The following is a 16,155-nucleotide window of genomic DNA, read 5'->3' on the forward strand; positions in this document are numbered from 1 at the left end:
ATATACCTAATATTATTAATATTTTTTAAATACTGTTGTGAGACAAGATCTGTTTTGAATGAAATTCAAGCGGATATGTAAAAACGAATGTAAGCGATATAGGAAAAAATCCATTAGAGTAGTTATGGTTTTAGAATAGTACAGTGAACACAATTAGTAAAACTATTTTGAAATTTTCTTTGATATCTTTTATTTTCTTACCGCAAACACTTGTTTCAAGAAAATTGAAATTAACACCTTGTCATTTATAAAAGCGACGTAATAAATTCAAAGATTTTTTCTTGTTAAACAGATTATACCGAAAAATTTATATTAATAAAATATTATCTATAAGGAGAGATTCGACCACCTAACATATAGTGCTCGTAATGAACTTTTAAGTCTACCAAAAAATGAAAAGTCGTCAAGAGAAAAATTTAAGAATTAGGTAATAACTCATAAAAGATTAAAAAAAAAACTTACATATTTGATGCATGGTTTGATTTGTATCTTGAAAATAAAAACAATAAATCATTATTACATCTCAATTTAAATCTTAAAAAGTAGACTATATATATGATTCTATTTACTCTGCCATTTAATATTTAATAGAAATTAATAACTAAGTATAAATAAAATTTTAAAGTTTGGCCTCTAACACACCAAAGTTATTTTTGTAACTTTTATCTATCAAAAAAAAATATTCAACTTTTTTGTAAAGACGATAAAATAACACGACAATTTTAAAATTCTATACAATAGTATATAATAAAGAAATAGTATAACTAAAAGCCCGATAAAAGAATAAAAACTCAAAGTCATATAATGCAGAATTACAAAATGCGAAACGTTCACATCCGATAACTAAAATGCGTTAGCAGGAAAAGTACAAAGCATAGTATATAATACATTGTAGATATACACAAAGTAATAATTAAAATAAACAAGATATATATATATATATATATATATATATAAGTGTGAAATACCAAAAAGAGGACTAGTCACAACCTGCAGAGTTTAGGCCGACTAGTCAAACTGAAATACAAAAGAGCTTCGAAGTTGATCCAATAATAGTCATTCTCTCGGTTTATCCCTTTACAAATTCTTGTTTTTCTTTTTTAAGGGATTCAAACACACAGAAAATAAACAGCGCAAATAAAACTACTGATTGGCATTAGAATGTTCACTCTTCTATACCTTGTTTGAATTTGTTTCTTCAACCTAATCTTTGAAAAAATTAATTTTTCATACATCTTTCTATGTTTTGCTAATGATTACTACTATAAAATAAAGTAAGATCAGAAAAGAGTCAAAAGAGCATTAGTTATTCTCGAAATTGATTACGGAATAATAAACATATAAAATATTAAGGTTTTTTAGTCCAACGGTTAGGATAATTGCCTTCCAAGCAATAGATCCGGGTTCGACTCCCGGCTGACGCAGTAATATAAAACATTGGGTTGTGCCAACTTAGTTATAGACCTATAGCATATCCTACTTTCTTTTCTTTTCAATATTGAATTGATCAATGTGTTATAGTATATTCGACTTTTTTCTCTTTATGTTTTTATAATTTGATTATTGCATGAATTTAATTTTTTATTTGAATTCTTGAATTTGATAAAATGTCAATGTGTTATCATCTCAATTTTAAAATGCTTTTTACTTGATAAATTGTGAAAGCATCATTAACTAGGTTTTATTTTTTAATTTTGGATTTTTTGCAATAATTGCTTGTTTTGTGATCCTAAAATCATTTGACAAATTTAAATTTTCAACTATTGTTGTTTGTGTCTTGTGTGAGACATTTATATTTGATTTAAGAATTACCTTATCTTAGATTTGACATGTTGAGGTTTTTTTTCATAACAAGATCTTGTTCTATAATTTAGACTATATTTAAATATAGTTTGATTATAGCATCGAATTTTGATTTCTATTATTGAGTTTGATTATTACCATAAGCTTGTTTGATTATCCGAATTTTGTATTATGATTTAAAGCGTGTTTGATTATAATCTAATTATAGTATATGAATTAGCTTAATTATGATAAATGTTTTTTTTCCTCTTATGAGCAAGGTTGAGGCCTCCGCTGCTTCCGCTTTGCTCATCTTGAGTTTATGGTGGGGGATGATCAAGGCTCAGAATGAAAAAAAAAGGATCCTTTTTCTGTCACAGATAATTTCTGTAAGGACGTTGACTCAAAACAACAGCAACAAAAATTTTTAAACATAAATACACACAAGAAGATATCTTATCTAAAACATTGTATATTATAAAAAGTTCAACATCACATCATTAGAGAGCTTAAGTGTTTATTGGGAGTTTTTATCATTATTTATACTTGATTCTTTTACTATATTCTATTCTCTGTACCTAGGAAAGAGAATTATACAAAATTGATCATGTATGTAACACATGTTTTCCTGTCTCTAATTATTCTCTGTTTATCGAAAGATTCGTAGAGATTTGTAGGTTTGTAGCTACTCTTGTGATGTGTCAATCATTTGAATCGTTAGTTCTTTTATGATATTTAACCTTTTCTGTAACAATTTCAATGTAACAAGATTTTGTACTATAATTTAGAGCATGTTTGATTATAATATGATTATAGTATTAAATTTTGATTTCGATTATTGAGTTTGATTATTACTATAAGCGTGTTTGATTATAACCAGATTTTGTATTATGATTTAGAGCGTGTTTGAATATATCCTGAATATAGCATAAGTTTGAACTTTAGTTTGACGGTTAAGTTTGATTATTATCTTGAGTGCATTCGATTATAATTGGATTTTGTAATATAATTTTAGAGTATGTTTAATTATACTCTAATTATAATATGAGTTTGAACTTTGATTTAAACTATTGTTGAGTTTACTTATTACTTTGAACACGTTTGATTGTAATCGAATTTTGTAATATAATTTGAAATGTGTTTGATTATAATATAACTAAAGCATGAGTTTAAACTTTGATTTGAATTCTTAAGTTTTATTATAATTGGATTATACTTAAAATAAATAACGATTAAGAGTCAGAAGACATTCATTTCTTCAACACAAAAACTAAAAGAAAACAAAAAGTGACACATTTTATGGACTAAGATTTAGGACATATATTCACTCTTTAGTGTTCAATGAATATATCTCAATAGTCTGTTTATTTCAATAAGGAAGGGTATAGATTTAAACAAACCTCCTTTTGAATAGACAAAAATCATAAATCTAATTACATGTACTACAGCTGAGCTTTAGATTTTTTTCTTTTGTAGTTTTGTCTTTTAAATTTCTTATCTTGTATAATATGGTTTTTGTTACTATAGGTTAATTACCACACAAAATGATTCAATGAAACTGAGAAAGATACTTGGATTGTGCATAGGCATCGATAACTTGCCTAATGCAATTGACGCGTAGAGAGATTTGAAGGAACTTTATTCTCCCATGATCAGTTCATACTTTCATGTATTAAAGAAGAAATCTTCACCTTGAAACAAGAAACATGAACTGTGACAGAATATTTAATCAAGTTTGGTGTGCTTTGAATTGAATTGAAAACACTTTATAAGAACAAGCGCAGTTGCGGCAAGGAGAAGATGGAGAAAGAAAAGGTGACGAGGTTCTTTATGGGTTTGAATGAATGGTTCCATGTAACATGATCATGAATAATGCGAGAGAATTCTTTACAATTTTTTGACAAAATTTTTAATTTGGTATTTAGAAGAAGAATTAGTCAACGCAGTGAATGAGATGGATTGGGTGTGTTCTGTATTATTTTGTTTGGCGCGTGAAGGATATGCTGGGCAGTTAATCTGTATTATATTTATATCTGTATAAAAATATATAAATATAATGACTGATTTTAGTATATAAATAATATTTTTATAAGATATTTTACTCAAATTACATAATATAAAAGATAGTTATTTTTTATTACATAATTGGATGTACGTGTAAAATTATTTTACACTGAAATTATATAAAAATTAAATTCTACTAAAATTCATATAACTCAAAAGATTTTATTATATATTTATATATTTTTAAAAATAAACCAATTAAATTATGAAAATTTAGAAAAATTAATATTATAATAACAGTACAATTTATATATTAAAAAAATTAAATGGGTCAACTCGTATATGTTGGACTCAAATCCACTTATAAATATTTCGTATTCTTGCTAACTCAACTTATCTATTTTATTAGCAAACCGAATCGACTCGCGGTTATTCTAGTAAAATTCTTTATTATTATATCAAAATTAAATTTTAAATAAAATATTAAAGTCCAATCTCTAAGTAACATATACAGCGCTATTTTCTTATTCAAATTTCAGGAACATTAGCGCCTTATTATATTCTCCAAGTTGACTTATTATAAGTATAAAATAAAACTATAAATATGAAGCAGAGAGAAGACAGATAAGATGATGGATTAGAAAAATAAGAGGGATGGTTGTGATCCTTTGTACATAGTCATGGCTAACAAGTTGGAATCTTCTAAAAAGATTGCATTAGGGAACACAATCAACATTGGGACATGATAGTATATAGTTGACTATGTCTCGTGTTCATCCTCAATCATTTACAATCGTGTGAGAACTTCTTAAAGAACAACTAATTTTTATAGAGACATCAATCTTTTTTTTTAATTAATAGTTAATATGTGCAGTTGACATTGCGTGGTGCCAATTAATTTCCAGTGGGGGATCAAGCTCTTTTAAAATGGAGAGGTTGGTAAAGTAAGCATAAATAATGCTTTTAATTATTTTTGAATCAAGATGGTCAAATTTATAAATAATAAAAATTATAAATTTAAAAGTGATTAAAAATATATTTTACTACTTTACAATTCTTTTTTTAACTTTAAAAGATCTTTGCACGGTACCATGGCACTAGATTTTTTTTTTTTATTTTGTACAATATCCCCAATAAGGCGGGGTTTGAACACCAAACACTTGTTTAAACAGATTAGTAAATTAATTACTAAACCAACCCAACTTAGTTTATAGCACTAAAATTAATGTTATGGTAGAGTAAACACCCAATTTAGTCCTTGTTCATTTTCACGAAGAACAAAGCGATCCCTATCCAAAAAAAAGGACACTTCGACCCTTAACATTTTTATTTTGGGACAATACGATCCATTTGTTAAAAAGATTATTTAAATAATTTAACAGAGGGATCGTATTGTCCCAAAATAAAAAGGTTGAGCGTCGAAGTGTCCCTTTTTATCTACAGGGATCGCTTTGTCCTTCGTAAAAATGGATAAGGACCGGATTGAGTATTTACTCTGTTATGGTGTGTCAAGTAATTTTTTTTTTGTCACTAACACCAAGTTGAATATCAAAATTCCCAAAGCCACACATCCAAAATTTTAATATTACAAGCCCAAAAACTATGTATTCAAATAACAAGACTCATGAACAAAAAAGGTCCAAAAGACTAAAGTATGATGTTGATGCACCACGACTGCCTGAACAAAAGAAAATTTTCTAACACTGCACTACTGAAGTACTAATTCTAGCATTGATCCTCTCTTATTTCTAAACCCAATCTTTTCGCATAGCTTGACAGCAATCAGAAGTCTTTACTCTTTAGGTGAGACAATTCTGTAGAACTGTAAAAGTTTTGGAAGAACAGATGCTCGAATTTCAGATTTTCTTTTTTTCTTAAAAGAAAAACACTGGCTATGAAAACAGGCCCAAGACTTCCCCCGGTTGTAGAAATACTTTTTCCGAACACCAAAAGGTCGTGGGCCGGATAATAAAGCCCATTGTGGTGTGTTAATTGACCAATCCTAATCGTGTATTGAGTATGTGCTATGGTGATTGGTGAATACTCGCACGAAGATTTTCATGTTAATTAACCAAAAAAATAATTTTTAAAAAATAGAATGTATTCATAATTAGAAATCTAATTATATCTTTAACTGGATGAATTTTAGAAGAAATATTTGATTAATTTTAATATTTTTTATATAAAAATGACCTAATTATAAAATTAAAAATATTATAAATATCTAATTGAAAAAAATATATATAAAAAATTAATTAAAAATTTAATAAAACTATAAAAACCAACAAAATATGTTAAGTATATCAAACTATTTAATAATTGTTAACTATCATATAAAACATTCGCCATGTAAATAATTACTAGTATTTATATGTATAGGGTATGACAGTATTTTTACTATCGCAATTGATATGTAAATTAATAATCATAATATTTGGTAAAACCTTATCTCGCAAACACCCTTTGACTAAACGTCTAAACCCCTACGCCGGATAGAATGTATCAAAGAGTGCACTGTAATACATGAAGGTCTATTTGAGTATAACGACTAATTATATGCAAGTCACTTCAGTATTCAACAATATGTACAAATACCAACTACATTTCTAACTATACATACATATGATAACAGCTGAAATTGTTACATTCATATGTACAAACTTTACACATTAGGATAGAGATAGAAGATCATTTCTTGCTTTGAAAACCTTTTCATGAAACTGTGATTGTTGCATTGGAGGTTCATCAATATGCCAAGCCTCCAGCAAATGTGTCCCTATCATGAAGCAATGACTCTGTCAACCAATAACCATCCCAGCAACCACCAACTCTCTGCCAGTGACAAGAATAAATCACATTACACACATATTCTTGTGTTAAATCAGAAAGTAACAAGGAAATAATACGCAATTTAGAGTAATCGATACCCAACTGCATCTCTAATCAAAACCGCGGGGGAGGTTAACGTTGTGCTTATTTTGAATAGTGAGAGATGAAGTTTTGCAGTTAGGCTATGTTTGGTTTCTGCTTTCATTTTTTATGTATTCTGTCGTAAGATTTATGACGGAAAACGTGGGGAAAGAAAGAACAAGAAAAAGAAAATCTTTTTCTATTTTCATTTCCTAATCTATCATCACTTTTCCCTTACAAAATCTTAATAATAATAACTAAAAGAAATTGAAATGAAAACAAAAGCCAAATAGACCCTTAAATGCCTAGCAACTTAGCAAGGATAAATATTATTATCTAATAGAAGGATCCATGCTCAAACCTGAACCATAGTAAATTGAAATATTTCCTCTTCCTCTGGTCGACTTCCACGAATCCAAACCCGCTGCTTGTATTTGTTCTGTTCAAAGCTCATCAACCCATAAAATAAATTCAGATAACATAGATTAACAGATTCTAGATACTAGATACACAAATCAATCCATGAAATGCCATCTAAGAAGCACAGAATGATTTTAATATAGATCTGGATTGATGGCTTAATTTTCATATTATCTAAATATTCATATTTGATATTAGTATTGAGAGACAAGTGTTACATGCTAAGCTAACTTGACATTTGATGATATATAATTAAATACAACAGCAGTCCTGTCCATTACGTGGGATCGGCCAAAATATGATTAATTACAAGAGTAAAATACTTTTACTAATAGTTCATTACAACTCCATAATTCATAATCCAAAATTCGGAATCAATTTCTATGCACTTGCAGTATAAAAATGTTTTATGGTGTGTGAGGCAACATAATTGTAAGAAAGTTCTAAATCATTATACATAACTTCCTACAACAACAACTACCAACCATGATTTCTCAATTTTCTACAATTTCATTGGCTGGGAGTGTAAAACTCAGTGTATAGAAGTTAATCTCTTAAAATGATACTTCGAAGATAGAAATGTAACCATGTAAAAACCAGGTCTATTCTACATTAATTTTTTTGAAAGTTAAAACGAAGCCAATCTGCACTTGAGAATTGAAACAAGTTTTTACCTCCTCTACAAACAAGCTGCTCATGATTTTTCTTTCCTTGTGACCAAGTAACACTCGATAAGTTGAATGGTGAAAAATACGCCTGAACCTCTCAAACTGCACATGACAAACGTGTTGTTCACTATAACAAAAGTATAATGTTGAAATATAAAGTATATTATGCACAAGTTAAACATAACTGATAATGTGATGATACTATTAATTACTAACCTGACCGAGATCGAAGAACGGCCCAAAATATGTAGACCTTTCAAAGGGATCAAATCCAGCAAACTATTCAATAACAACAGCAGAAACAGCAAATATAAATGAAGGGAAATGTTTTTTTGTTATTCAGTTCATCTCGTACACCATCCCACACGCACTCGAGTAGGGGTGGAGCTACGTTGAATTTTAGGAAGGGCTAAAAATTAATTTCGCAATGAAGAGAGGACTAAATAAGAATTTTACAGAGGAGTAAACTAAAAGCTATATATAATCTATAAGAAGAAAATTGAAATTTTGGAGGAGGCATTGCCCCCCTTCTCCTCAACGAGGTTGGGTGTGAGATCCATGCATATGGATCACATACCATACTTAATAAAAAGAGTAACGGGTCATGGTGGCTGATTTTGGTGACTGATTTCTGATTTACTCATAGTTCATAGTATTTTATATATATATCAACCAAGTCATTGAGAAATTTTTGCAACATGCTCATAGGTTTCTAAAGGATGAGACCTATCGTGTATTCCAATCTTCAAAGAACAAAATTACTACGAATACACAAAAAATTAGCCACCAAATCCACCACTATGTATTTGTGGATAAATAAAAGTATTGTTTAACTCATTTTCAATTTGTATTTTGTATTTCAAAATGTGTTTTATACTGATAGCTGATTTCGTGAGTGCATGTAGCATGGTTATTCCAAGAACTAAGTTCATTATTACAAAATTTCAATGATCTAATTGTTCTATCACTCTAATAACAATTTATGCCAGCTTGGTGTACCAGAGAAAATTGAGAAAAATGAAGACGATGTGAAAAGACGAAAAATTACCCTGTACATGACTTCAATCCCATAGTCCTGACGAGGCTGATCGTTATACTTGAGTGCTTCTAGCTGGTAACGCACTGCATCCTCTGCACTATACTATACTAACATTTAACATTAACAGACAGAAAATTAAAATCAGTGAAAAAGGGAAATTGAGCCTTGCCCTTACATCTAATCTTGGGCCAAAGGGTCGTTTCTTGCGGGATTCTAACCTGCAAAATTAAATAATCTTATAAACATTTAACAAAAAATCATAAATGAAAGAGGGTAATTTTGTAAAATACCAATCAGCGGAGAGGAAATCGGGAACGTCGGAAGAAGACTTGACGCGAAAGGTATGAGGAAGAGGGAGTTGAGAAGTTCTGTTTGAGTTTGAGAGAAAACGCATGGCATGTGGAGTAGGGAACAGGGATGATCCAAACGACATCGTCGTTTGCTTTCTTTTTTCTTTATTATTATTTCTTAAAACAATTGAGAATTGAAGCGAGGGGGCCTGTGCTGATTGAGAAGAAAGAGAGAATAGAATAGGATGGATCGTAAAAAGATAAAAATAAATAAATAAAAAAATAAATAAAGTGGTAGTGTTCTTTCTCACTTCTGTTTTGTGGTTTATTTTCGTCGCGTAATCCAAAAAGGTCGTTAATTTCTTTGCTTTTTCGTGTAAACCTCCTCTATATTGAAATCTAATTAGATTAGAAAATCTTGGAGTGTGGACATTGATGCTATGAGCTCCCTCCGTTTAGATAATGACACTCTTATTTTTAATACATTTTTATAAAAAAATATAAAAATAATATTATTAATATTGTTCAATGAGTCACTAATATTATTTAATATATTTATTATTATCGTTGGCCACGAATTAGTTAATTTTTACCGAGAAGATTTTGATTGACGGGCTTTTAAGTTGCCTGCTTTGGGGCTGCTGTTAAAAACTTAAAATTAGTCTGATTAATATTCAGTGTTTCAAGTTTCAACTCTTAAATAGGTAGAAAATAAAGTTCGTTTGGAAAATTTTTAAAGTAATTTTTAAAATTTTTAATTTATAAANAATTTTTTTTCATAATATTATTATTTTTTATTACATTTTTATAAAATAAGTACTTTTAGAACTAAAAATTTAAATACAAAATAATTTATTTATAAACTATTTTTAATATAATTATTTATTGTTTAATCTATTTAAAAAAAATTTAATTAAATTATTTACCTAAACTATTTCCACCAACAACTTAAATAAGTTTCAATTTTATAAATTACATTAATCTTTAGTTTTTACAATTAACAAACAGTTAATATTTTTTTCTACTTATATCCCTCCAATAACATTCTTCATTTCAACAAGAACCATCCCCCTATTCCACTCACCGCCTTCATCCCTTACCTTATCCCTGGATCGTCACCCCACCACCATTATCATCATCAACGACAAAAACCACGATCACCACCAACAATAACAATAATTACAACAAATAATACCCAGATTAAAGAAAATCTATTTTATAGAAATAGTTATCAAAATTGAATTTGAAAAATATATCCTTCATCAACAACTTCAGTGCTTTCAAACATAGTTATTAAATGTGAATCGACAATTTAAGCACGAACACTTCATTAAATTACTGTGTTATGGATCGAATATATTTTGGACACGATACTTTTGGATAGTCGTTCGTTTGACATGTGTGTCCGTTATATCTAACTATATTTTAATAAAAAGTAAATTTTTTTTTTACAAATACGTTTGGATACATCTAAATACCTTCATGTGTCAATATATCTGTACTTATTCTTTAGATATATTCTTCATATGAGTTTAGAAATAGTAGATATTATCATTTATTAAAACAAAAAATATTTTAAATACTTTATATAATTAAAAAAATATATTAAAAACAGTTAAAAAATTTATATTTTTATATCAATAAAATATCAAAGGTGGAAACCAGGTGCAGTCGACTTCACATAAAGTTGATACTTGAGAACCGTTAGACGATTTGACTGATTAATATCAAATAACATTGTGACACGTAGCACAACTACCCACATCAGCATACCACGTGTCACTAGTCACCACATCATCATATCATTACACGTGGCCAAATTATGGAATGACACGTGTCACTTACCATCCACGTCATCAAGTCATATAGGGACGTAATTAGTGCAATTAAAATCTCAGGGACGATTTTAGCATACGATGCCAATCTCAGGGACTATTTTGGGGTTTAACTCGGGTAAAATGTGACCTCTCATCATTTACTTCATAGGTGAGACAAAAAAAATATAAAAAAATTTATTAAAAGGTGAAAAATCATACTAAAGTAAAAATTCAAAATTTAGAATATCTAAATTCTTTATATGATATCTATAATAAACATATTTGGCTTATGTAAATTGGAAGATCTGACGGTTTTAAAGACTTGACCTGTCCAAGGTTCAATGATCAAATTTCTAGTTATACTGCCTTCAAGGCCCCAACTGCATCAATCTCTATGACACCAGCACTACCGTCCCCTGATTGCTCTACCATCACCACCAGGTCTATTTTCTTTTTCCTCAACAAAGTCACCATCACCACTAGCATAACCACCGGCAAATGTGTTTTTAGGTTTCAAAACTAAAAATATGTTCTTCACTGCACTTCTCCTGCGTGGTTTGCTTTGCTTTTTTCTTCCTCTTAGAAACAGATTTCTGGGTGGAGTTTCTTCTTGTGGATGCTGGTCTTAATCTTGGATTGTGGTCTCAGGAGAAGGTTTGGATCTATTATTGTTGTTTCGTGTTAGTGAGAATGAGTGGAGTCATGTGTAAGTATGAAAGAAGTAAATAAAAACAAAAAATAATGAGGTTGGAATATTTTGCGAACAACAGGTCTTGGTGGATTGGAACAGAAGGAGGACAAGGAAATGGGGCGAAGGTGGTGATAAACTGATAATAGGGATGATGACGATGATGATAGGGGTAAAGCAAGTAAAAAAAATTGAGCTCATAAATTGTTAAGAAATTAATTTTATGAACTAGAATAAAAACTTATTTCGTAGAATTGAATCATTAAATACTAAAAATATTTTTAAACTGAAAATTTGGAGAGACCAGTATCATTTCACGTTTAAATGGGAATTTTAATGGGAAAAACGATTGAAGTCAACCTCACTATATAATAGTAAAAAATGGCAAGAGATAACAGCAGCCGTTCAGCTAATTTATGAACGAGGAGGATATCAACTTTTGAAACATATTACTCCACACAGAGCAAATGCAAAAAGAGAGTACCATTTTGGACCCAGTAACTGAAAAAGCAATAGCAGTTTAGTTTTATACAGTTTGATGCTTTACCAGATATTTCACAACAGAAGAGACAGCAAGTCTCTAATTGATAAACTACAGGAGATCATATAATACTGCCGAAGAACAAGCAGGGAAGAAAATTCAAGAGAGTAGAGAGACAAGAGAAACAAACTCCAAGGTGACTCGGCCTTTGGACCTGGTGTTAATGACAAAATGCTCAGGGTACTTCCTTAACAACATAAGTAAACCATACCAAGGTTTCCCTTTGGATTCAGGACCAGGCCAATCCTCCGAAGTAAGATATCTCCTTACTCTACTGTGGTGCCAAACACCGTTATATTGCTCCACCAACTACAATATCAATACACAAGCAAAACATTCAGGTTTTACAGATATGTATTCGTTATTTCACACAAAGAATTTCAGGTAATAGAGAAAGTGTGTAAAAGAAGAGGATGACACATCCTCACATGGATACAAAATATATGGCTGAGACCTACTGGATTAGATCATTAACGAAATATGCCAATTCCTTTGAGTCAGTTAACAAAACACCCTTGAACAGACCTTGTGCTGAACACCAAAGGTACTAAACAATGTACTTTAGATGCATAATAACGCATAACATGGAATAATTGTGTCATACACATACTACCTTCTCTGAAAATCCTCAAGTGGCAGTGTGTGAAACTTCATGTTTAGATATACTATATTATTGTATATTTTACTAATGTAAAAATTTATTTCCATTTAATGAGATAGAAGTGTTGCCTGTATTAGTACCTTAAGCTAAGCAGATTGATACTAAACACTAAGTTATAATTGTTAACTATTTATAATATTGTAAATCATCTGCAAAGCTCTATGATCAGCTTCTTCCATATTTCCTTCGAGTTGGTATAAACGCTCCCAAACTATCTTTGCGCTGCTGCCTTCAGGATGTATTCTGTCGACCTTCATTGTATATCCACTTGTTTCTCCTTTTCACCACTACTGACCCTTGTCACTATTGTCGCCACCCTTTGATACTCCAACTCACTAGAGCCCAACTAGAATTACCACCTGACAAAGGTTGCATGTGCTGCCTCTGTCCACGACATGTAAATCCACATACTGCTGCTTCTGCAATGGACGATACTGTGTTAAGTGCCCTTTTGTCTCAAATCATTCTCAGCCTAACCCAAGCTTTTTATTAATCCTCCTTTCCCCATAGATTGAACCTGAAAAACCCTAACACAACCCACATCCTCAAGCCCCAATGTAACTCCCAAATCTTACCTATCACCTAAATTGGAGAAACTGCTTGTAATGAACTAAAGGCAACAGACATATTTAGACATCATTAACAATTAATCCACATGGAGGAAACTCATCCAATAATGACCAAAGTGTGGTATGGGATGTTGATGATTCTCTAATAAAAGGCTTTGGAACTACTACTATGTGATAAAAAAGTTATGTTCCTCACCGCCTGCAAGATTCGGAATGTCCTTTGCTAAACTTTAGGAAACAAAATATTGCAACTTGCTGTGAGTTAAAAGATTAATATATTCTCAACATAGCAAAGTGCGATGTTTGTGACAAATTAATATGGGTCAATATTGATATGTGGACTTAGTTGGACTAATACTACAGGTTGAAGATGTAATGTATCAGACATCCTAGAAACCATTGATTTTGGAAGGAACAAAACCCGAGTTTCTCTCTAGCTTGAATTTGAAATATGACTAATTTACCAAATTCTGTTGTAAGTAAGGATTCTTTTCATTCTAATGTTTGGGGTCCAGGACATAGATACTTATGTCGGAGAATGATTTGTTTCATTATTGACAATTGCACAAGAGTAACTTATTCTTTTTTTTACGAAAGTTAAGTCAGTGGTTTCCAAATGCATGTTCAATTTATAGTATGTTTAAAACACATTTACGAAAACCTGTTGAGTGTTAGGATAATGTAAGTAATTTCTCCTACTTCTCTCTCTTCCAGCTCACCCACAAGGGCAACCTAGTGCAAACCATCTTGCATTACGCAAGATCTAAGGGAGAACCACACCCAAAGAGTGTAATGGAGGTATCCTAACATGATGTAAGCATCAATGGCTAATTTAATGGTTTGAATCCCATACAAGGTCACACGGAAACGACTCAAATGTTGCTCCAAGGCTCACCCACAAAAAGTTCCTTAATTTTGTTTTAGATAATAGTGTTGGAAATAAAGATAAATATCTTATAATATAACTTATCCCATAATATCCAAGAATATCTCAGGATTAGTTTTCTTATTTTCCATTATTTCATGATTACTCTGTAAATAGGAGCAATGTATTGTTTATCACTCTATCATAGTACACATTTTTAAGTCAGATTAACATATTTATATATTTTCAGTCCATAATTTAACTCCGTCTATATTACATAACTGGTTTCAAATCCAGATAAAGGAGGAAGGTTGAATAGGCGCTCGACAACCAACATAAAATTTTGTCAAATCTTCATGACAGATCAAAGACCATATTTCACTAGAGCTAGGTCGTTGCTCAGAAACAACACGCTGTATAACTTGATTACAGTATCAAATAAGCAAGAACCGTTGAATTGGTGCCTGGGTGTAGTGCAAAATGAGCAAGGGTTCCCATTTTCTTTTTCTTTTTTTTTTTTTTTTTTTAAACAAGCTGGTTCACAAAGGTCAATTTAGAGAAAAAGTTATAGATAAAGTCAAAAAAAAGAAGTTGTTTGGAACATGAAAATATAGGCATACTTACAGAAAAATCTAAGGGGTGGTGGATACCAAGATAAGGAGAAAGATTAATATTATGTGCCTGCAAGAAACAAAGTGGGACGGGTTGTAGACAAAAGGGTTGTTACATCCGTGTTTAAGCTTTGGCACACAAGAAAGGTGAAGAATAAAAATGGGGTAAGCATTATCGTTGAGGGACATTAGAAGAAGGATGCGGTAGATGTTAAAAGGTGGATGACCAGATCATCTCAATAAAATTTGTGGTGGGAGAAGAGGCCTTTCATGTGATTACCACACACCATAAGTAGGTTTGGACGAACACCATGAGATAGTTTTGGAACATCTAGAAAGTTTAATGCAAGACGTACCTAAAATTTTCTTGGGTGGAGACTTAAATTGACATGTCGGAAAGGATGTGACAAACATGAAGGAAACCATTGGGGTGTTTTTGGGGGTTGTCAACATTGAGGTAAAACCATCTTAGAATTCTCTTCAAGTTGTGATCTTCTTATAGCAAACAATTGCTTTATGAAGCGAGATGAACACCTTATAGCATATAAGAGTGGGCCGACAAGTAAATTTACTCCAGGAGAATGATTGACCACACAACATAGGGTGCTTGTCATGGATTTTCACGTTTAGTGAAAGATGAGAAAAAAGACATCAAGAAAAAAACCCGAGGACTAAGTGCTGGCGAGAAAAGTGAGAAACAAAAAAAATCCAAAGACATAGAAGAATAAGCAAGGTGTGACAGACACAGAACTACAGATGAGATGTAGAGTGAGATGACAAAATAGTAAAAAAAAAGTGCAAAGAAAGCTTTGGAGAAACTAGATCTAGATGTATTGGAGAAAGAAACTGAGTTGTGGTGGTGGGAAGATTAAGAAGCAATGCTTTAAAGAGTGGTCTTTATAAGACAGCTAAGAAGGAGAAAAAGGTGGAAGCAACCGAAGTTAGAACGAGAGCTTATGAGGGTCTTTATCAATCTTTAGGTGCGAAGGAAGGGAAAAGAGACATGTATAGGATAGCAAAGAGCAGAGAAAAAAGGATGAGATTTTGGTCGCATTAATTGCATTAAGGATAAGAATGGTGAGGTTTTGGTCACAAATGAGAGAATTAATGAAAGATGAAATAGCTATTTTTACGTGTTATTTAATGATGGGCAAGATATTATTGTGCTCTGGGGGGTTACATATGAGGACAGAATACCAAAACTTCATATTGAAAATTCGAGATTTTAACCAAACTTTTTTAATGGGATTTTAAGGTGTAATAAGAAGATGAAAAAAAAATGGAGGAAGA

The 16,155-nt window shown here is 31.0% G+C and overlaps 2 protein-coding genes across 2 annotated transcripts in view; both read right to left on the bottom strand.

The window, feature by feature from the left end:
- Positions 1-6,192: 6,192 nt before the first annotated feature.
- LOC107463329 (uncharacterized) lies at positions 6,193-9,379 on the bottom strand. Its single transcript, XM_016082119.3, has 7 exons — positions 9,114-9,379; positions 8,999-9,041; positions 8,833-8,925; positions 8,001-8,063; positions 7,791-7,886; positions 7,058-7,135; positions 6,193-6,618 (listed from the first exon to the last, which is right to left on the bottom strand). Exons 1-7 carry the CDS (start codon positions 9,254-9,256, stop codon positions 6,532-6,534), a joined length of 603 nt encoding a protein of 200 aa, XP_015937605.1. The 5' UTR covers positions 9,257-9,379; the 3' UTR covers positions 6,193-6,531.
- Positions 9,380-12,086: 2,707 nt separating this feature from the next.
- LOC107463308 (FHA domain-containing protein FHA2) overlaps positions 12,087-16,155 on the bottom strand; it is a 9,751-nt gene continuing 5,682 nt past the window's right edge. Inside the window, exon 3 of the mRNA XM_052253529.1 lies at positions 12,087-12,468. Coding sequence (XP_052109489.1) covers positions 12,259-12,468 — 210 coding nt within the window. The 3' untranslated portion in view covers positions 12,087-12,258. The remainder of the gene's footprint in view (positions 12,469-16,155) is intronic.

Source organism: Arachis duranensis, chromosome 8 (genome assembly GCF_000817695.3).
Source record: "Arachis duranensis cultivar V14167 chromosome 8, aradu.V14167.gnm2.J7QH, whole genome shotgun sequence".
NCBI classification, from domain to species: Eukaryota; Viridiplantae; Streptophyta; class Magnoliopsida; order Fabales; family Fabaceae; genus Arachis; species Arachis duranensis.